The 21,580-nt window shown below is 52.8% G+C and overlaps 1 protein-coding gene across 3 annotated transcripts; it reads right to left on the bottom strand.

Moving 5' to 3' along the window:
• SEPT3 (septin 3) lies at positions 358 to 20,160 on the bottom strand. Of its 3 annotated transcripts, XM_018048831.1 has the most exons (12): positions 20,002 to 20,159; positions 19,715 to 19,841; positions 15,487 to 15,678; positions 13,554 to 13,682; positions 12,830 to 12,911; positions 10,533 to 10,670; positions 9,133 to 9,250; positions 8,182 to 8,277; positions 5,514 to 5,613; positions 4,235 to 4,286; positions 3,860 to 3,953; positions 358 to 1,686 (listed from the first exon to the last, which is right to left on the bottom strand). In XM_018048831.1, exons 3-12 carry the CDS (start codon positions 15,647 to 15,649, stop codon positions 1,621 to 1,623), a joined length of 1,038 nt encoding a protein of 345 aa, XP_017904320.1. In that variant the 5' UTR covers positions 15,650 to 15,678; positions 19,715 to 19,841; positions 20,002 to 20,159; the 3' UTR covers positions 358 to 1,620. The 3 variants fall into 3 exon arrangements, with proteins under 3 accessions (XP_017904320.1, XP_017904319.1, XP_017904318.1); XM_018048830.1 differs by lacking the exon at positions 19,715 to 19,841 and having other exon boundaries at positions 5,514 to 5,610; positions 20,002 to 20,160; XM_018048829.1 differs by lacking the exon at positions 19,715 to 19,841 and having other exon boundaries at positions 20,002 to 20,146.

Genomic DNA, 21,580 nt, shown 5'->3' with positions numbered 1-21,580 from the left:
GATGGATCCACTCCTCTCACAGCTTTGGTTTTATGCCTTTGGAAAAAGGAGGAGAGAAAGCTCGGAAATTAATTGAATGAAAATAAGCATCATTTCCACTGGAGGAAACAGGCTACATAGACTACCACATCCCTCAAGGTCGTGTGAAAGATCTATAACTTATTTTGGACACAAAATTCCAGGGAATAATGCCTGGCAACCAATTTCTTGCCAACTGAAGATGAACAAAAATTTTCCATCTCTAATTTCTGTGTCTGCTTCTTACCAACATGGTCCTATCTCACCCTCCACAGGAGATGATGTAATAGCTAATTTGGCCAAGGATCGAGGAGCACAAATAAAACACAGTTCAGACAGTTATTGTTCAAACAGCAATGTTTAGTTGTACAACACATAAAGTCTAGCAACATTTACACAACCAGTTTGAGTGTCTGTTGGCTTACTTTCAATTGGGAAAATTAACCGTAATGTCACCAAAAGGTTGGCTGGGACTGGTAACATTTAAGAAATGGGTCGTTCTTGCATCCCCTAGGCTTGGGCCTCTTGCTCCATCAGGACTTGGTTGTAGATGAATGGCCCACAAGTCACCAGCCTTTGAGCAAGTTGTGTCCAGGTGGAAGTGGTCGGGCAGTGGGCAACGGGTAGTCCATAAAGACTCAGTGCAGGGGTGGGCAGTGGCAGCCAACATTCGCAAACATTCATGCATCTGATGGGAGGGCTTTGCCCTCCACTGGGGATTTTCCACCAGCCTGCAGTGACCGACTGTGGCCAGGCTAATTCATTACTCACATTAATGGAGTGGGGGCGGGGTGGGGTGTAGGAGTAGCCAGGGTAGGTGGGAAAAGATTCCCTCTTATTGCTAAGTGGACAGAAGGGTGCTTTTCTTCCTAGAGTTCACATCTCGTGAGCTTCCGGAATTTGGTGTGTATGTTTAGTTCTTATTTAAAATCTAAGGATAAGGAAGTCAACTCCAGGAATGTCTCTTCAGGAAAACCACCATTCCTAAATGGCTGCTATATGGGGTAGGGAGGGTGCGTGGCTGCACTCTGGGCCAGTCACCAGCGGTGATTTTTTTTAAAAAGTGGTCCTGGCCCTTGCTCCCCCCCATCTGGAGTGACCCATCCTTACAAATAAGCTTTAAGCAATGAAGGAGACACCCTTGTCCCACATTGGGGCTCACACAGCTGACGTCAACAAATCCGACAAGCAGAAAAGTTGCTTTCTTGACCCTTTAAGGAAGTCAAGAGCAGCTCATGCAGATGAATGGACAGGGAGCAACGCCATATCCCTTGGAGATGGTTACAAGTAGCTGATATGGGTTTGCAAGGGCAGAAGAAGCTCTTGGTGAGTTCTTTCACCCTACGGATGGGCTAGGACCAGCTGACACAGACGATGGAGGAGGGCAGTGCTGGCGGGAACTCCATTCCACTGGGAGGAGAGGGGTGGTGTGGATAAATGGAAGCAGCAACTGTTCTAAAGAGGCAGCTGGCCGCCCCCATCTGCTGAGGGCTGAGAGGGGCTGTGGCGGTGGGCCCGACACGCACAGCGCTAAAGAGCGCGTGGCCCTGCAGCAAGAAGAGCTGAGCGGAATGGAGGGAGGAGCAGCGCCTGGAATGGCCTTCATTCGGCAGTGGGGCAGGGGGTGGCTGGCACGGGTGGAAGGACAGTGCCCAGGAGGCCTTCTCCCTGCAGGGGGGTTGAGAACGGTTGAGGGTGTGGAGACCGGCAGCTGACAGCAGGCATACAGAACAGCTCCTCCAGGGAGGCTGAGACCACAGTTGAGGAGCCCCAGGCATCATTCTCCTATTCTCTTCCTCGGCCTCGCCAGGGCCCCCCACGCCCACCCCAGACCTTCCCTGTGAGGCCAAGGTGTCCAGTCCCACGTCTTCATATAAGCCAGGGGTCCCTCTTCTGTTGAAACTTAGCAACCTCTGGATTCTAACCCTGCGCTGTTCTGCTCTGACTGGTGCCTAACCTGGGATAACTGTGTGGGTGAGGGAAGATGGAGGTTGGAATGGTAATGAGCTTCCAGGAAAGATTGGAGACCATGAGTTAGGGGCCACTAGCAATCTGATCACCCACCTCTTTCTCCTGGTCTGCTGAATCTTGGTCTTAAGTCTATATGTTTTCCTAGCACCTGAGTGATAAGGGCCTATAAATGCTGGGATTTGTAGAAGGCCAGTAAAACACCTCGGGTTGGGCCAGGAGATGAAACAGGAGGTTGCAAGAGGTCACTGTAAACTGTATCAATTTTTCCCCTTGCCTGAGGCTAAATTGTTTCCCCAGCTTGAAATTTCAGCCACCTTACAGACTAAAGGAGAAAGAGTAACTTGTGTGTCAAACAACATGGAAAATATATGCATTAATAAATACAGGGCTGAAGGGGAAGGCAAGAAAAGGCTACTTGAAGGCTTGTGAGTATCATTGGGCATGTCTATAGGGGTGAGGAAGAGGAAGTGCAGAAAGCTGAGAAAGACAGACAGAAATGCAAGTAGCTTCAACACGAGAAAGAGAATAGAAGAGAAGAGGGAGGTCAAGTATACACAAGAAGGAGGAGAAACTGAAGCCAGCTTTGAGGAGGAAGAATCCTGATGGACAGGAGGGAGATGAGGTTCAAAACTGTCTCTGAAGCCAAACAACCAAGAAAGACAAACACTGTATATTGTTCTTGATACTTCTTTAGACTCAGTTCTGCTAGGACCTGACGCCTAAAACAAAGGTTGCCTCACTTGACCAGCACATGTGTTTCTTTAACCAGACACTGGGAACCACAGAGCTCCCTGTGTCCTGTCCTTTGCAAGGCTGCCCACAAGCTCAGGGCCGTTTTCATCACTTGACTGCAGAAACTGTGTTTCCCATGCTTCTCACAGATCTGATTTCCCTTGTAATCTCCTTTTGTACTGTCCTGTGATTTTACTGGGGATGTTAAGTGGCCTAAAGTCACTTTTGGAAGTAACCTGGCCATAAATCCTAAATATAGAAGTGCAGCTCAAGTGGATCAGGCTAAAAGGAAATGAAAGATGTCAGAGGGGGCAGGGAAAGGGAAGAAAGAGAGGAGAGGGGAGCAGAGGAGAGTGAGGCAGGGGGCTGGCAGTGGGCTATGTGGAAAGCAGCAGTCTGCAACAGAGACAGGTGGTAGCTTCTGGACAGTGAATGCCACACAGACCGAAGGGTGGAGCTCTCTCCTCCACTTGTAGGCACTAATTCTGCAGGAGTCCAGCACTGGCCGACTTCTCTGCTCTCCCCAATCTTTCTTTTCCCCAAAAGTCCTAGCCTCACAACAGACCACCCCGGGCTTACAGGGAGGTTAAGTCCTCAACTCCCCCCACCCCACCATCCCAGGTCGAGCTCCACAGACCGTCTTTGGAGAATCTCTGCAGTCCCTGCTCACAGGTGGGTTCAGAGATAAGAAAGCGTTACCTGAGGCTCACCTGCTCCCATCATTTTTAAATGAAGCCTCCCCCAGACCTCTTGAGTGAGGCACACGGCCTTGTTCTGGGACACAAGGAAAGGAGACAGATAATGGACAGCCATGGAGGAACCAAGCTTACTAGGAACTTTCCAGGGAGGCAGTATAAATACCTCAGCCCTGCACAGGCGCACACACATACACACAAATGCACGCACACACACATACACACTCTCTATCTCTCGTACACACACAACACACACACACACACACACTGTAGACAAGATGCTCCACAATTACCAGACAGGCCTGTGGGACAGAGAAGAAAGGAAGAAGGTGGTGGGAGGTGGTCTGAGGATGTGTGTGTGTGGGGAAGTGGGTATGTGTGATGATACGGAGAAAGGGCCGTCATGGGTTACTGCCGTGGCCTTCCTCTGTGTCCACGCTCACCGGGGGGAGGCCTCCATTGTCATTAAGACGCTTGGCCCTGTAGGTCTCGTAGTGGATGTTGTGTGTCACTTCCTTGAGGTCCTGGAGGTGCGTCCTGAAGGACACAGGGCAAGAGAAAGAGGGATGATTAGGGGCATGACGAGGGAGAGAGGACCCACGTCTGCGGTCAACACATGGCTTCCAGGGTCTGGACCCGGTGACTGGGACCAGAGAGCCAATGACACCTCTTGAGCCCCTTGTCCTTCAAGATGGGAGTGGGGACTGCGGCGGAAGCTCTGTCAGAGGGACCTGGGGACCGAGGAAGTGGATCTGAACAAGTGGCCTCTGGACCCCAAATAATTAAACCTGCCATCGGATGGGAGGGGTGCGTCTTACCTGATGACAAAGTCTCGAAGCAGGGCAAACTCACAGTGGTTGAGGTTTTCCACTGTGAACAAACAAACAACAAAAACAGGTGGTCATTCACTAATGCAGATATCAGCAGGTGAACTTCTCTTCAGGTCATGGACTGAGCCATGGGCCGGGCATTTGCCACCTTCCAGAGGTGTGCTCATCTGGGCACGCAACTGAGCTGGATTTCACTCACTGAACAAGGATTCATGAAGCAGCGACAAGGGTACAAAACTATTCTAGACTCTGTGGAATAATAGCTCATAGGTAGTATTATATTCCCCATTTTATAGGAAAAGCAACTAATACACATGGAGTCTAAGAAACTTGCCCAAGGCTGAAGACACAATTTCCATCTTTAAGGAGCTTAAAACCTGATTGGAAGACAGTAAACACACAGAGAGAATAATCGAGCCATCTTAAAAAGGTCAGGATGGCTTGACAAATCTAATTCAATATAGATCAAGTGCCTACTATTTGCAAATCACTTGACAAAGACGATGGAAGCTGAAGAGAATTAAGTCGTGAGCACTCTTTCTCACAGTCTATGGGTAGGACAGATGTTCTTATAATTTCATTCAATTCAATTGATGAGAAAAATGCTATTAAAAAAAAAATCCCAGCAAAAGATAGAAAAATAAGAGACAACATGATATAATGGGATAAACTTGGTTTTGAAATCAAAATATCCAGGTCTAAAATCCAGGTTTCACCGCTAATAAGTCATGTGATCTTGGGCAGGACACTTAACCTGAGATCCCAGTGCCTCAGCGAGGATGATCTGAGAACAGGGATTCCATCCCTACCCTGCCCCCCTCCGAGGGTATCATGATAAATTCATCACCTAAGTGATTCTCTGAGAGCTCTCAGAATCACTGTGACCTTCTCAAGGTCACATCATTCCTAATCAAATGAAAATGGCAACATCTGACAACCCTTCAGCAGCTTTTCAGATCATGCCTCCTTTCATGTGAAAACCTTTCTCTGGTGTTTCTGATCTTTATTAATCTCTCCATGTTCTGAACTCCTTTGACCCTCAAGCTAGTGCCTCCCGGTCAGGTGCTAAATCCATCTTTTATTTCTTCCTGCTCATGAGTCTCAGCTTCTCAATTAGATTGTAAGCCCCTTACGGCAGGGTCTGGCTGGCTCTGGCTGGCATTCATTTTATATCTTGCATCCTAGGACTGTGCCTTGACCTCCAGATGCTTAATTAATAAGCATAATTGACTGGCAACCAGTTCTTCAAGAAGATGCATTGAATTACCTTCAATGATGCCCCAGGGAGTTTTTCTGCCGAGGACCCGCTTGCCGTTCACTTGGTACTCCTTGTCACTTCCCACCACAGCGAAAGGCATGCTCTCCTGCTAACAAAGCAGACGCCGCGCATGTCACCCTTCTACTCTTTGCGCCGCCACGGGTAGGATGGCATCAGTCCTGGGCCTCTCACCTTGAACTGCACATTTCTGAAGCTCATTCCGTGATCCCACTGATGGCAGAAGCCCGGCTCTTGTCTCTTAAAAAGAGCACTGGACTGGGAGTCTGAAGTCCCAGGGTCCCAGACCTGATTGCTCCCCTGCCTGGCTGGTTAACCTCAGTAAATCAGCTTTCCCACAACTGGCGAATGCTTTGTACTCTTTAGCCCTTTTAACAGGGTTTGGTTTGATTTGGAACAATTGTGAGCTAGCCAAGAAAGACAGACCTCTTAGATGACACCCACCCAATGGACAGCCAAAGTAATGAGTTTTACGTGGTCTCCCGCGCTGGCAGAGGCCCATGCCTGCTGCCCTGCCAGAGTTCAAAGGCCACTTTCTGATGTACCTAGGCTCCTCCGCTCCAGCAGGCGTCTGTTCCCAAGTTGATCTGCCTGGTGTGTACTGTTACTGCATTTTGATAAATTAACTATTATATAAGCTGAGGACATAGCAGTGTGGAGATCTGTTTCTCTGAAAATGCGATGTTTCAGAAAGACTTGATGAAGGTGAGTTCCTTTTGCATTAAGAGTGGATTTAGCAGGACTTTCCTGGTGGTCCAGTGGTTAAGAATCTGCCTTTCAGTGCAAGGGACATGAGTTTGATCCCTGGCCAGGAGACTAAGATCCCACATGCCACAGGGCCCAAGCTCCTCAACTAGGGAGCCTGGATGCTGCAGATTACAGAACCCATGTGCTCTGGCTCCAACTAAAGAGGAGCCCCAAAGCTGCAATGAAAAGCCTGCATGCCACAACTAAGACTAGACATAGTAAAAAACGTATTTTTTTTTAAAAAAGCACTGAATTTTAAAAAAGAGTGGACTTATCTCCAAAGAAGAGGCCTTGTCTCTACATAAAAAGAACATTTAATAAACATGATGGGGTTTTGATATTTTAATAATTCAGTAAAACATCTATTTTAAAACATTTAAGATTTGTATGTTTCATTTTTAAAATGATTTCTTCAGTTGATTTTTTCAATGAACTACCTGTCTTAACTACATCAGGTGAGGGACTCCTCCTAGGTTACCACACTTGATGAGCAGGAGACTCAACGCCTAAGTGAGGGATCTGTCCCAGGTTACAGTGATTAAAGACGCTTACTCCTTGGAAGAAAAGTTATGACCAACCTAGATAGCATATTCAAAAGCAGAGACATTACTTTGCCAACTAAGGTCCATCTACTCAAGGCTATCGTTTTTCCTGTGGTCAGGTATGGATGTGAGAGTTGGACTGTGAAGAAAGCTGAGCGCTGAAGAATTGATGCTTTTGAACTGTGGTGTTGGAGAAGACTCTTGAGAGTCCCTTGGACTGCAAGGAGATCCAACCAGTCCATTCTGAAGGAGATCAGCCCTGGGATTTCTTTGGAAGGAACGATGCTAAAGCTGAAACTCCAGTACTTTGGCCACCTCATGCGAAGAGTTGACTCACTGGAAAAGGCTCTGATGCTGGGAGGGATTGGAGGCAGGAGAAGGGGACGACGGAGGATGAGATGGCTGGATGGCATCACTGACTCAATGGACGTGAGTCTGGGTGAACTCCGGGAGATGGTGATGGACAGGGAGGCCTGGCGTGCTGCGATTCATGGGGTTGCAAAGAGTCGGACACGACTGAGTGACTGAACTGAACTGACTGACTGACAGTGATTAGTGGAAAAGCTCAGACTAGAACCCAGGATTCTGATGAGGAATCACAGAACAGTGGAAGTTTAGAATTGAGAGGGATCTCGGAAATCATAAAGGTCAAGGGTTTCCCAGCCAGGTTTCATGAAGCCTTAAGATTCCCAGAAAACATCTCAGGGGCTGCTCAGAAGTTAGGATTGAAAAGACCCTGATGCTGGGAAATATCGAAGGCAGGAGGAGAAGGGGGCAGCAGAGGATGAGATGGCTGGATGGCATCATCAACTCAATGCATGAATTTGAGCAAATTCTTCCGGGAGATGGTGAAGGACAGGGAAGTCTGGCGTGCTGCAGTCCACGGGATCGCAAAGAGCTGGACACGACTGAGCGACTGAACAACAACATACTGGAGTCTGTCTGACACTTAGCTTTTTAGAAAGGGTTCTTCCAGGGGAGCAAAAGAGCCAATAAGCCACTCATCTAGCCTGATCTCTGAATTTTAAAAAAGGAGAAACTGAGGAGGAGCTCTGCCTGAAGCTTTTTCTGCCTATATCCTTCCATCACCCCATACTCTGGTTTTGCTTGGCCTGGTGGGGGAACCAGCAGCTTCTGTTGGCTCTGGGGATGAACAGGAAAATTTGGCTTTCTGGGTGCAGGGTTCACAGTCGCAGCGAGGGCCCCCAGTCCTCTTCCTCTCTCATGCCACTTCTGGTCGGGGTCAGGCAAGGTGGGGCAGGGAGTTTGGAAAGGGGAAAGCAGGAGGAAAAACAGAAGTGGTACATGATACATATCCCAGGGAGACCAATGTGGGTATCTATGTGATGAACAGAGTCCTAGGTACCTACCCGGATTTTGTCATTCTCTGTCTTGTCCTCCAAATCCTCATCAAATTCCTTCTGGGGGTAGAATTCAATGCCATTCACTTCAAGCTCCTTTCGAACCTAGAGGCGGGCGGGAGAAGCATGGTAGCCAAACGTCAGGAAAGAGAGAGGGCTACGTGTGTGTGTGCATGCTTGTGCAAATGCGTGCTTACTGAAGCCAGAGGGGTAAATGGCAATCATCTTTGAACTCTGAGGCCCTGGGCAGCAGGAGGATCCTGAATGAATGGGAGCCCCAGCCCTGCAGTTACCCCTGCCCACCGCAGCCTGCCACGAGGAAGAATCCGGGGGTGCAGTCTGTTCCTCTCAGGGTGTGTAAGATCAGGATCCAGACAAGCAGGACCGCTGAGAACAGACTCCATGGGGGCAGTGCTCATGCCTTACTTGTTTCACTCCTCTTGGCAGGGAAGAGAGGTCCAGCTCGCCACCCCCAGCCTCTCCCCATTTGTCCTCTTTCAAAGCTCAGCTTAAGTCTCCTCCTCCAGGAAGCCACCACTGCTTTTCAATAATCTCCTTGATGAAGTTTCTTAAAGGCAGCAAACGTCTTTATACTTCTCCGGCATTTCCCCAACCCAGTCCCCTGTGTGTCCAGCACAGGACAGAGCTTATGGAAAATAACGATAAAGACCAGTGGGTGGTTGATTAATTAGTCTCGTCCTTCAAGCAACCTAACAGTGCGGAATGGTTTCTCACGTTGGAGGTGATTTATGCATTTAGTGGTGTTTGCAGGTACGTTGCGAGAAGGCTGAAGCCGCACTAACTTCTCTTCTCCACCAGCCTCGCCTCTCTAACAGTTGAGTTGGAGCCAGGTGGGGAATGGGGTAGGAGGTGGGTATAGTAATAGAGGATAGATGAGGGCTTGGACCAGAGTGGGAGAGGCAAGCATGGGGACAGGAAAAGGAGGAGGGGCCTTCTCACCCTTTGCTTGAATTCAGACTTCTCCTCCAGGGTCATGGTGTCAGCCTTAGCAATGACAGGGATGATGTTCACAACTTTGCTGAGGTGTTTCATGAACTCCAGGTCGAGAGGTCGCAAGCTGGGGCCCAGAGGAGATGGGGTGTCAGAGCCACCATGCCCTCCCCCACTCAGCCACTGCCACCACTCCAGGGGCACCCTTGAGACAGGAGGACTGGGCTGAGAACTGGCTGAGGTAGCCACCATCTCCTGTCTGCAGAACAGAACTCAACTCTCTACCCACACATGGTCCACCAACTCCCTTTCTCTCTCCCTTGGCTCTGGGGCATATCCTGGCTTTCTTTAAGCCCCACTCAAACCACTCCTTCACAACACCTTTTCTGACCTGAGATTTCTTTCTCCTAGGAACAGCCGTGGACTGTTGTCCCTACCCATGCATCCTCGTATCATGGTTATACGTGTGTCTATTCTGCCTATGGGGCAGCACTTTTGGACAGGCCTCCCCCTGTCCCCAAGTATTCCTGCAGGGGTCCAGCTGGAGCCTGGCCCCTCCCCTACCTGAGGGCCTCTGGACTCTGGGGCCCCGATCTGGCTGTAGTTTGAAGTCCACCAGATATTTAAGGCAGGCTGCCTGCTGGCCTGCTCTGACCTTGGGTCCAGGCTCTAGGGAGGGATAAACGCTAGCTTTCCTGCTGAGCTCCTGAGCTGCACCGTTAAAAACCTGCTGAACGTCTGGCTCCTTCAGAACTGGGGGCCTGCTGCGCTTGTGCCATCATCTCAAGAATGAAACTCTTGCCTAGTCACTGGGCTCAGGGACAGTTAGGTGACCTCCCCAGCAGGAAGGTGGCCTGCTTGTCCATTTGGATGGCTCCATTCTCCAGGGGCACTCCCTATCGTTCAGCCTTGCCTGATACTCACAACCAGAGTTCCCAGCATGCCCGATGGTTGTCAGCCTTCATTGCTGGACACCTGGCTCCTCTTGCTGGGCTGGCCACCCTCCAAATGCCTACAGCTGGGTCCCCCCTCCCCACCTCCACCTGAACACCAGCCCCAATCCAGTAGCCTGGGCCCTTCCCATCTCATCCTTCTTGCTGCTCCTGACCCCAGGCCTCTGCATAGCATGTATCTGTTGAACAAACGAGGAGCCCTTTGCTCACAGCAACCAACTTCTGTCCGCTGGCACAGTGTTGCTAGGGCGCTAACACACCGACGGGCAGCATGGGGGCTGATGGTGAGCTTCTCTCTCCTGTCAAGGATCTCTGGGGGACTCCCAGGGCCATGACTATGCGGGGGCCTACCTGACCTCCCCAGCTGAGTCTAGATATCGCTCATTCACTATAGGCTGGGATCAAATGATGCAAACCAGAGGCAGGCGCGGGGACGGGGGCAGGCCTGGCACGTACGAGTGTCCGGTCGGGGAGATGAAGTAGAGGCAGCAGTGGACACGAGTGTCAGGGATGCGTTTCTTCCTGGCGATGTTCACCTCCTCCTTCAGGAACTTCTCGTATTGCTCGTTGATGTACTTCTCAATGGGCTCCCAGCTGGAGGAGGGGGGAAGAGAGCAGGTGGAGGCCCAGAAGGACACGACCGGGAGCCCCTCTCACCAGGGTCAGGAGGCAGGCTCTCACCTCCATCTCACTCCCTGCCTCCCGAGGGCTCTCGGTGACCTGTTGACTATTCTCTCTCAGCCCCCATGGGTGGCTTTCCCTGTTAGCAAGGGCAGAACTCCTCTGTGGTCCGAGTCCTCTGATTGGCCTACGGGAACCTGCAGAGCCCCACCCTACTCCTGACAGCGGTGCACTTTCCCCACATCCATCACTTACTAGCTGGGCCACTCTGGGGAAGTCTCTGCCCTTCTCTGAAGCTCTTTTCTCATAAGTGAAAAGAGAGTAACAACAGGTGCCTGGAGAGAGTCATGTAAGAATTAGGACAGAGGTATAATACTGAACGGGGCTTCCCTGGTGGCTCAGTGGTAGAGTCCTCCTGCAATGCAAGAGATGCAGGTTCGATCCCTGGGTCAGGAAGATCCCCTGGAGAAGGAAATGGCCACCCGTTCTAGTATTCTTGCCTGGGAAATCCCACGGACAGAGGAATTTGACGGGCTATAGTCCAAGGGGTTGCAAAGAGTCGGACACGACTGAGGGGCTAAACGACAACAACATAGTTCTGAACAGAGAAATGGCGCAGAGAAAGCACTCAAGCCTGGCGTTATAATAATCACAGCATAAGCACAAGCATATATTAACCCCAGCGCAACAATTCATCCTTATCATGCTGTTGCTATAATAGTAACCTTTCCCTGTCTAGGAGTGTGTGGACAGCCAGAGAAGAAGGTGACCAGCCACTTTCTGAGATCAATACAGCAAATTCCAAGGTGTGTTGTTGAGAGGCCCTGTCTGGCTGAGGCAGCCCCAGGCTCCCTCACAGAGGCACAGCTGTCTTCACCCCTGTCTGGGAGCAAACTTCTGCCCAGAGCCTTCTGTAAAGCAAGGAGTGTCACTTGCCATCTGGTTTTACAAGGATTAAGTCATTAGCCACTGTAGTCACTGACCTACAATATATCCTGGAAGGAATTTGGGACAAAGAACAAGATAAGGCTCTCTGCGCTTTGGGGAAACAGGCCCTTCAATAGTTGTATTTCAGGAAAAAAAAACTTTTGGACCCAAATTCTTACACTTTCCCATACTTAGAAAAGCACTAAAATCATTAACAGAGATCTCTCTTCCTCCTGACTGGCAGTAGCCTTCTGCTGAGATGTATGCCTGGCTGCACGTATCCCCAGTCAAAATGCACACGTATACTGGCCTCCGCCCACCTTTTCAGAGCAGGTCCTCCGAGCCATCTGGGAGGCTGACTCAGGCTACAGCCCTCAGTGTGCGCGTGTGTGCGTGTGTGCGTGTGTGCTCCGTCGCTAAGTCGGGCCGACTCTTTGTGACCCCATGGACTGCAGCCCGCCAGGCTCCTCTGTCCGTGGGATTCTCCAGGCAAGAACACTGGAGGGGGCTGCCATTCCCTTCTCCAGGGGATCTTCCCGACCCAGGGACTGAACCTGTGTCTCTTGTGTCTCCTGTACTGGCAGGCAGATTGCTTACCTCTGAGCCACTTGGGGAACCCTCAGTAAGAGGGTGAATAAGACCCGACTTAGAACTCTTACGTTGTGCTGCTTCTCTCTTTTTTTTGGCTGCACCGTGAGGCAGGCACTGTGCGTTCTGTTCACAGCCGACACTTCCATCCTCACCTGGGCAGTGTGCTTCCCCCATTTTGGCTGGACGCTGGATCCCCAGAGGCTCTCTCCTCATGGGAACCGCCGTCCCCCCCGTTTCCCTCCTGCCCTCTCTTTGTCCAGGTGGCCAACACCTGGCCCTCAGGCCAAGCCATCTGCCACAACCTCCAGGTCCGCCTGGGTTTGCACCCCAGCTCCCCCTGCTCCGTTGCTCCAGCTCCTGACCCACTCCCATCTCCAGGCAATGCCTCGGCTGACATTCTCTCTGCTCTGTCCCCCTCTATCCCCACGCCCGGGCCCCATCTGGTCCTCTCCGCTTGCTTCCTGACAACCCCCCTCCCCTCTTTCGGCAAGTCTTGCCGTTTGAGCCCTCAGCATGGAGGGCACAGATGGTTCTCAGTGTGAGTGAGTCTGCTCCACCTTCAGTGTCTGCCTGGCAGTCTTTAGGATGGAGGTCTCATACACGGGCAGACATACCAGCGTTCATTGTTGATCTGGTCTCCAAAGCCCGGCGTGTCAATGACGGTCAGCTTCATCTTGACACCACCTTCCTCGATCACTGGGGAGGGAACAGAAAAGGCACCCGGAGGGTCACTCCTCCAGCTGATGCCAGGTGCCCCACTGCCTACCAGCAGGACCAATGATTGGAAAAATCAAGTTCAGGGTCCTCAACCCTTCAACACCTTTGTTCATGCCGTTCCTAGTACCTGGAATGCCCTCCTTACCCCTCTGTCTGTCTAAATCTACCCAGTCTTGGGACTTCTCTGGTGGGCCAGTGGCTAAGACTCCATGCTCCCAACGCAGGGAGGCCCATGTCCGATTCTTGGTTGGGAACTAGGGCTGCAAACGTGAACACTCTGCACACTGCAAAGAGTTCTCGTGCCCCACTGAAGATCCCTCATACTGTAACCAAGACCTGGCGCAGCCAAAAAAAAAAAGAGTATTTTTTTTAAATGAAAAGAAAAAAAATCCACCAGGCTTTATCATCCCACTCAAGACCTACTTCATTCCTCTCTAATTCCCACACCCCCTTTTCTGGACTTACAGTCGAAAAACCTGGCTCCATCTTGTTCAAGGGCTTAATTCTATTCCGTCTTCAGGTTGTCTTTCATTTGTCTCACCCCCCAGATGCCCCATTCTTCCCCTTTTCTGGCAGAGGCCCTTGGGACAGTGCCCATCAGGGTCCCTGCTGGGTCCTCACCATGCCCAATAGCTTTGATCTCCACTGTCTTGGGAATCTTCTCCTCCCGGTTCCAGCTGGAGGCCTTGCGGCTCACTTGGGATTTGAAGAGGGTGTTGACCAGTGTTGACTTGCCCAGTCCACTCTGACCTGCAGCAAGACAGGAAGGGGATGAGAAGGCAGGGAGACTCCAGGCCCAGCTCCCAAGCCTAGCATCTCTCCCCTGAGCTTACAGAATTCTAGAGCTGTGATCCAAGTCCTTGACTGACCACTCACTGGAGAGGCTAGAGGCTGAGCAGGGAGAGCGAGTGGGTGGGAATGCTTTCCTACTTGCTGGTGAAGGACCTGGGGAAACATCAGTCGAATTGCACATTCTCTCCTTCTGGAGCCCTGGGAGCGCTGGGAAAGGGGCAACCCCTGCACTTGTGTATTGGTTTTCTGTTTCATTTTTGCTTGACCTAAGTCTTTAGTCCTTAATCACACTTAAAGATGGAATTACTTTGCATACTGACTTTACGCTTCTGAAGAAGATTTCATTCCAAGGAAGAGCTCCACAACTAAAAGATAGGTGAAAACCACTGGTCTGAGCAGAGTGTTTCTCAAACATGCACAAGAATCACAGGATAATAACGAAGGCTGAGTGAAGAATCAATGCTTTTGAATTGTGGCTCTGGAAAAGACTCTTGAGAGTCCCTTGGACTGCAAGGAGATCAAACCAAACAAACCCAAAGGAAATCAACCTTGAATATTTATTGGAAGGACTGATGCTAAAGCTGAAACTCCAATACTTTGGCCACCTGATGCAAAGAGCCGACTCATTGGAAAAGACCCCGATGCTGGGAAAGAAGGCAAAAAAGAAGGGAGTGATAGAGGATGAGATGGTTAGATAGCATCACTGATTCAATGGACATGAATTTGAGCAAACTCTGGGAGATAGTGAAGGACAGGGGAACCTGGTGTGCTGCAGTCCATGGGGTTGCAAAGAGTAAGACATGGCTTAGCGATTGAACAACAACAAAGATGCTATATATGGGAAGTGGTAAGAGATGAGTGGAGAAGTAGCACCAGGCCAAGCTAGGAATTCAAACCCTTAAATTTATTAAACATTGTTAAGTAGGATGGGTGATGATGAGTTTTGCAGGGTGGAAAAATTATTTAGTCACTGGTAGACAATGGATTGAAGACAGGGAACCAGGAGAAAAATAAGTAATGTCATCATGCACGCTGTCTAGTTTAGCCAATACTTTTTAGAGCAAGATGTTCCAGATGATTTACACTCTGGCCCAGACATATGAGCAGCTCTGAGTCAGGTGGACATGGTAACCCAGGGTAGTAGCAGGGTGCTGGCAGTGGAGATGGAGAGGGTAGACAGACTGGAAGAGATATTTGTGAGGTAAAATTGACAGTATTTAGTGACTGACTGGATTGGGGGATAAAGCAGGAGGAAGAAGGATGATTCCCAGACCCCAGTTTCAGCAACTGAGAAAATCTGTCAGTGCAATCAAAGGCAAAGGTCCCTTCCTGCTCTTACATTCTGTGGCCCAGTGACCCTACTTAGTGACCGATGTCCTGAAAATTCTCTTCAAGCTTGAAACCACTATCAAAGATCAGAAAGAAGACCACCCTTCCTCTGACCCTCCCCCAACTCTTGAAGGTGGGGAAGAACAAGGGTAATGCTCCCAGGCCTTGAGCACAGCTATAAGGCTGCCTGTGTACAGAGAGGGGGGTGATGGGGCCAGGTTGACCATCATCCATTCACATCTCCCACCCTCAGATCAGCCAGCCTTGTGGGAAGAAAGGAGTAAGGCCTTTGTGATCAGCACGCTGAGATCTTTCCTCTGAGGAAGAGCTCGTTCTGGAGAAGCCAGGGCTGAGGCCATTCTAAAGAAAGAAGTGGGATCCTAAAGGGCGCTGCCTGCCACCAGGGTCTCCAGGGAGCGCACGGCCTCCGTACCGACCACCATGATGTTGAAGTCGAAGCCGGTCTTCATGGTCTTCTTGCGCATCTGCTCGATGATGGTGTCGATGCCGATGTAGCCCAGCAGGTTGGGGTTGATGCCCACGGGCTTCATGGGCACTGCCGGCTTAGGCCTGGGCTCAGGCACCAGCTCTGACATGGCTGCGTCCGTCCTGGTCTCCGGGAGCCCTGCAAAGCCAAGGTGGGAGGGATGGGCTGAGGTCACGTGGACACCACAGTATTAGTCTCTGGATACACAATCATACAGAGTTAGGCCTGGATGGGACCGTGGATGTCCTCCAGTACAGGTCTCCCATCTCATAGATGTGGAGACTGAGGCCTGGGGGTGGGAGGCAGTGGTAAGGGCTCGCCTGAGAACAAAGAACAAGTCAGATGGAAAATCTGGACCAGTACCCAGACCCTCCAGTTGCTGGGGTACTTTCAAATGCACCTCGCTGCCCCAAAGCACCACATCCGTGTCTCTAACCCAGGGGTTTCTTCGCCTTGGCCCTGCTGACATGCTAGGTCAGATAATTAGAGTAGGGAGCCGTCCTGGGCATTGGAGTCCGTTTAGTGGCATTCCTGGCCTCTACTAGACGCCTATGCATGCTTAGTCACTCAGTCAGGTCTGACTCTTTGCAACCCTTCGGACTGTAGCCACCAGGCTCTTCTGTCCATGGTATTTTTCAGGCAAGAATACTGGACTGGGTTGTCATTTCCTTATGCCAGCACTAGCTCCCAATTTAATGACCAAAAGCATTTTTAGACTATGCCAGATGTTGGCTGGCACTGCCAACAGTTGAGAAGCACTGACCTAAGAGATGTCTGGGGTTATTCCAACCTGAGTCCTGCCTCACCCAAATAAAGGGCAAAGCAAAGACCTTTTAGGATTCTGGACCTAATGTCTATTGACTGCCTGTCCCTGCCCTAGTTGCTTTGTCTTTTAGAAACCCATGGGTCTGGGACTTCCCCGGTGGCCCAGTGGTTAAGAATCTGCCTTGCAATGCAGAGCATGCGGGTTTGATCCCTGGTAGGGGAACTAAGATCCCACATGCTGAGGAACAGTTAAGCCCATGCACTGCAAATAGAGTCCGTGAGCTACAACGAAAGGTCCAGCATGCCACAACTAAGACCTGATGCAACAAAATAATCTTCTTAAAGAAAGAAGCACATGCTGCTAAGTCACTTCAGTCGTGTCCGACTCCTAGCGACCCCATGGACTGCAGCCCACCAGGCCCCTCCATCCATGGGATTCTCCAGGCAAGAACACTGGAGTAGGGTGCCATTGCCTTCTCCTCTAAGAAGCACATGGGGCTATCTCAACTCAGCAGAGCGAGCATCAGTTGTGCCTCCCAGTCTGTGTCCCCTCTGTTCCATGAGCACTGGTGCAAAGTAGGAGTATCTGTGCCCTGAGGATCCCCAGACAGCCTCCACGCCTTATTATCATTTTTTAAGTCATTTATTGCTTTCAAATTTTTTGTTTGGCTGCGCTGCACAGCATTCAGGACCTTAGTTCCCTGACCAGGCATCAAACCCATGCCACCTGCAGTGGACGTAAGAAGTCTTAACCACTGGACCACCAGGGAAGTCCTCTCCAAGCCTTTGTTTTAAATCTGAGGAGGAGTAAGTCTCCCCTGCTGACCAATGAGGAGAGGATGAGGCCCAAGTAGGGGCAGTCACAGGCCTAAGATGACATGACACGCTGTGTTCTTGGCGTGGTGGGTAACAGGAGAAAGGAGAGCCTGAGATCACAGCCCTTCCCCAGTGGAGAACGGCAAACACCCTTCTGGGTCTGGGGCATCATGGGCATGCTCATACACATGAGAAATCTGTGTTCCCCCATCAGGGCACTGTCCCTCCAGGGTGGGGTTCAGGACATGGCCTCTCCACTTCCCTCCCCATAAGACGGGTGTGTGTGGTGACATGGGAAGGGCCTGGCTCTGTGACTTGCCTTCTCTGTGGCCTCGGGTGAACCACCTGCCCCCATGCACCTGCCTCCTCTTCTGTATACTTCTCAGGATAGTGATGAAGGCTGCGGGGAGCCCCGCACATGAGAGGCACCCCCACTCTGCCTCACTGCTGCAAACCCTCTTGGTCCTGCCCCTTCTCAGTTCCCAGTCAGGAGGGGGGGATGAAGTGGTGTATGTGAAAGCACTTGTTAAAGGGAGGTGCCTGAGACGCTGATTCCCCAGCGCAGTCACTGGACTCCATGCTCTCTGGAGGCCCCCTTCCGGCCTGGCCATTCTAGAATCCTATGGCTCCTGGTTACCACCCTGCAGGGCCTCCGGCTCACAGGGAGAAGTGATGGAGCAGCAGATGGGAAAGACAGAGAGGGCACAGGAGCCTCCCGCTCCTACCCCCGAAGCCAGCCAGGAGTCTGTTCTTGCTCCCCCACCACCTGGTCCTTTCCCTGGTCCTGGCATGACTCTCCTCTCTCTCTCCACTGGAAACCGTTCTTTCCTTGTCATCCGCGGGCACAGCCAAATCTGACGGAGTCTCGGGACCTCCCCAGGGCCTGGCGTGGTTCCCTCCTGCTTCCCAGGAAGTTGTTGCCAGCCAGGCGGCTCCAGAAGGCACCCAGATTGGCTCGGGCCTGAAGCAGCTGACTATCAGCAGCCTGGCCTGCGCCTCCACTCTGCACGTGGTTCCCGGGCCCAACTCAGCACACCTGCACTGGGGCCAATGCCCTGATTTCCCTGTCCAGCTGCTCGCCAGGCCAGTCCTCTCCATCCCCCGGATGCCCCTACGGCCAGCCCACTGGGTCACCACAACCACTGTTGTGAGATGGAGCCATCTGTGTACACGTGTGTGTTTTGGGGGGGCAGGGTCTTACTCTGCAGACCTGGAAAATGAGTCTGGTATTTATTTATTTATTTATGAGTCCTTGCCTCATACTGTCTGGTAAGGAGACCTCCAGAGCACAGGGCGTATGCAGCTCCAAAGTTCAACTCTGTAGCTCCCTCCTCTGCCCCTGCAGCCCCTCCAGGTCGGGCCATGCCAGCTCCAGATGGGCAGCTGGCCCATCCTTGACTCCCAGGCGGATGGCCTCCGGGAGCCTCAGTGTTCTCAGGAAGACAGGGACAGTCCTGACCTCAATGGGTTGCTTTGATGCTTACACAAAAGTGTGGGCATAAACCTGGCACCGAACACATGCCAGCTGCCACCCTTCTTCAGGGCAGGAGCCATGTCTTATGGATTTCTGTGCCCCAATGTACCTAGTATAACAAGGCACTCAGCAATGAATGAATGGATGCAAGCCTCACTGAGTAATGAATGAATGGATGCAAGCCTCACTGCAAGGCTGATGTTACTCAGAGCCATCACCTTTCTCCTCCTTTGGATGCTGCTCCCTTGGTGGAGCAGCTGACCTCCAACCCAGCAAATGGCTCTTGGGTGGGCCCCAGGCCCGGAGATAGACTCTGTTATGACACCTTCTCCCCACGCCACAACAGGGATTGGAGGAGGGGCTCCCCAGGGGTGGGGAAGAGCTAGGGATGGGCTCACAGCCGGATGTAACTCAAATATGCCATCCTGCCTACATGGTTCCTGGGGCTCCTTCTGAGCTCCCAGCTTTCTCGGGGCCCTGCCTGCAGCACCTCCTGCTGGGAGCCACCTGCCTCAACCGTGCTCCAGGGAAAGACCCTGTCCGTCCCCAGCTCAGCTCTGGCTTAGTCCCCACAGAACCTGCTACCCCCTGCCCCGCCCCCACCTCCCTGCCAAGCAAGAGCCCTGGTGCTTTCTCTTACAGGGAAATGAACGGGCTTTGTCTTTGTCCGGCCCAGGGACCCCACCCCTCTGCTGGGAAGGTGGCCGCAAAGGGAGGGGACCTTTCCAGAATAGCACCTGCCTTCCTGGCTTCGTGGGGATCCAGGGGTAGGCTCTTCCTTCCGGAGCCGGAGATCATTCCCAACCCCCAGACCCCAGCAGTCTTTAAGACTCCACCCCCACCCGCAGAGGCAATTTCAGTTCACCCCTAGCTCCAGCCCCTGGCTCTCGGCGGAGAAATCACAAAAGATATCTTAGTACTTTCCCATTCACAGAAGCAAAGGGCGCTGAGATATATACCCCTTCCTCCATCCCAGTCCTCTGGAGGCCAGCGAGTTCCCTTGGAGACCACCAGCTGGTGCCTGTCTCAGCGTGCGCCCGCCCGCCGCTGTGTGTGGGGGAAGGGGGTCTGTGTGTCAGCGCACAGGTCTCTGAGCCCGGCTGTAGGTGGTCCCGATACCTGTGCGTGGGGTGCGTGTGCGCTCGTCCTAGTGTGCTCCAGCGCGCATCGCGGTGCCCGCTTGCTTGTTCGGGGGTCTCCGTGCCTCTCCGCCTTCCCGTCTGTGCATTTCTCCAGGCTTGGGCATCTTGGGAAGTGTGCCACCGTGTGTGTGTCCGCGCACATATGTCACCGTGCGTGGGCTCCTCCGCGCTTCAACCCTCCCCCGGTAGCATCTCCAGCTGGGCTGGCAGGGGCCGCAGCCTCCGCCTCCCGGCGCGCGCCGATGGCCCGGCCGGCCTCCTTACCTTTGGACATGAATCCTCCTTTGTCTCCGTTTCCTCCGGGAAGATGCTCAAGGGCGCGGGGCTGCAAGGCTGAGCCGGACGCGGGCTCCTCCTGGGCCGAGTAGCCCCTGCAGCCGGGCCTCGCCCTTCGGCGTTCTCCGCCCACCCGCCCGGCCCGCGGCCCGGCCGCGCCGCCCCAGCGCCCCGCGCCGCCGCGCCCGCCCGAGACTTCGACTCCGTGGCTCGGCGCCGCGCTGCCCCTGCCCGCGCGCACCGATGCCGCCGCCGCCGCCGCCGCCGCCACCCGCACCACGTGACCCGCGCGCCGCCCGCCCCGCCGAGGGCCCCTCCCCCTCCCACGGCGTCGGCGCCCGCACCGGCTCTCGGCCCGCCCGCCCGCACGCGGGAGCGCGGGCACCCAGCGCCGGCTGAGCGGGGGCGCTGGGCCTCGCAGGCTCGAGATGCCGGGCGAGGGGCGGCGCCCCGATCCCATCCCTCCGCCTGGATCCCTCTCCTGGCCTCTAACTCTCTAAGGCTGGGGTGGGGCGGGGGTGCGGGGGACCGGTGACAGCTGCGGGATGCGGTGCGCTAGCGTGAGTCACGCGGTGGTTGGGATGTTGGGCTGATTCCGTGGGGTTCTGCCCAGGCGTGGGTGACGGTAGAACCCTGCCTGATTCAGGAGCCCGGGTTCCAGGCCTGGCTCTGGGATGACGAGCCCTATGACCTTGAACTGGTCAGGAACTTTCTTTCCTGGGCCTCAATTTACGGATCAGAAAAAAAAAATCTTTCTTGCATTTAATCCACATGAATGGATAGCATATTGCCAGGCCAGGTGGACATAGGAATGAGGACCATTCTCTTATACCCTCAAGGAGCTCTGGGTCTGGTGGGGTAAGACAGAAAGCTGGACCGTCCTAACACAGGGCGTGCGGTGTGCACAGGGAAACTGCGGGTGCAGGGAGGTGGGCACTCTGGGAAGAGGGGGTTTGTAGGATTTCCTGGAGGGGCTGCGGAACAAGATGGAAAGGCAAATGTAGGCGGGCGGGAAGAAGGGAAATCGTTCCTTGGAGAGAGGAGGGCTGCGGTGAGACCAGAAGTGAGAGCTGCCTGGTGCTGTGGGCAGCAGAGCTCCTGCGCGCAAGGAAGCAGGGAAAATTCCAGACGGATACAGAGCGAAGAGGCTGGAGAAGTCCACAGCCTTGGGAGTCAAGCTAAGGAGCTGGACTTTAAAAGAAGATAATGGTGAGTCACCAACAGCTGTTAAGCAGAAAGTGCTCCCATGAGTCCCTCATCTCATGCCAGTTGAAGGGGGAGGGTGGCCTCGCATGGGGCAGAGGGATGGAGAGAAAGGGACACAGAGCCTAGGACTGAGGAGGCTGGGCTACAGAGTTGGAATCAGACCGACTGGGATGAAGGAGAGAGAAAGAGGAGGATGCCTGGGTCTCTAGTGGGGTGGGGCCTGCAGCTCTGGGAGTGATATCAGGAAAGGCAGAAGTCAGGAAGACAAGGGCTGCCTCTGGACCTGCCTGGGAGCTGTCTGGGCGGAGGGGTCCGGCAGGCCGCTGGCTGTCCACACCTGCATTTCGGAAGAGAGGGCTGG

Source organism: Capra hircus, chromosome 5 (genome assembly GCF_001704415.2).
Source record: "Capra hircus breed San Clemente chromosome 5, ASM170441v1, whole genome shotgun sequence".
Classification (NCBI taxonomy): domain Eukaryota; kingdom Metazoa; phylum Chordata; class Mammalia; order Artiodactyla; family Bovidae; genus Capra; species Capra hircus.
This window is presented reverse-complemented; position numbering and strand designations above follow the sequence as displayed.

What these genes read in the sequence shown, in the direction of transcription:
- SEPT3 (XM_018048829.1), bottom strand. An exon ending in CAGATCAACAATGAACGCTG is followed by an intron (nt 10,671 to 12,829) that starts GTATGTCTGCCC and finishes CCCCTCCTCCAG; the next exon opens with CTGGGAGCCCATTGAGAAGT. An exon ending in CTTCGAGACTTTGTCATCAG is followed by an intron (nt 3,954 to 4,234) that starts GTAAGACGCACC and finishes TGTGTCCTTCAG; the next exon opens with GACGCACCTCCAGGACCTCA.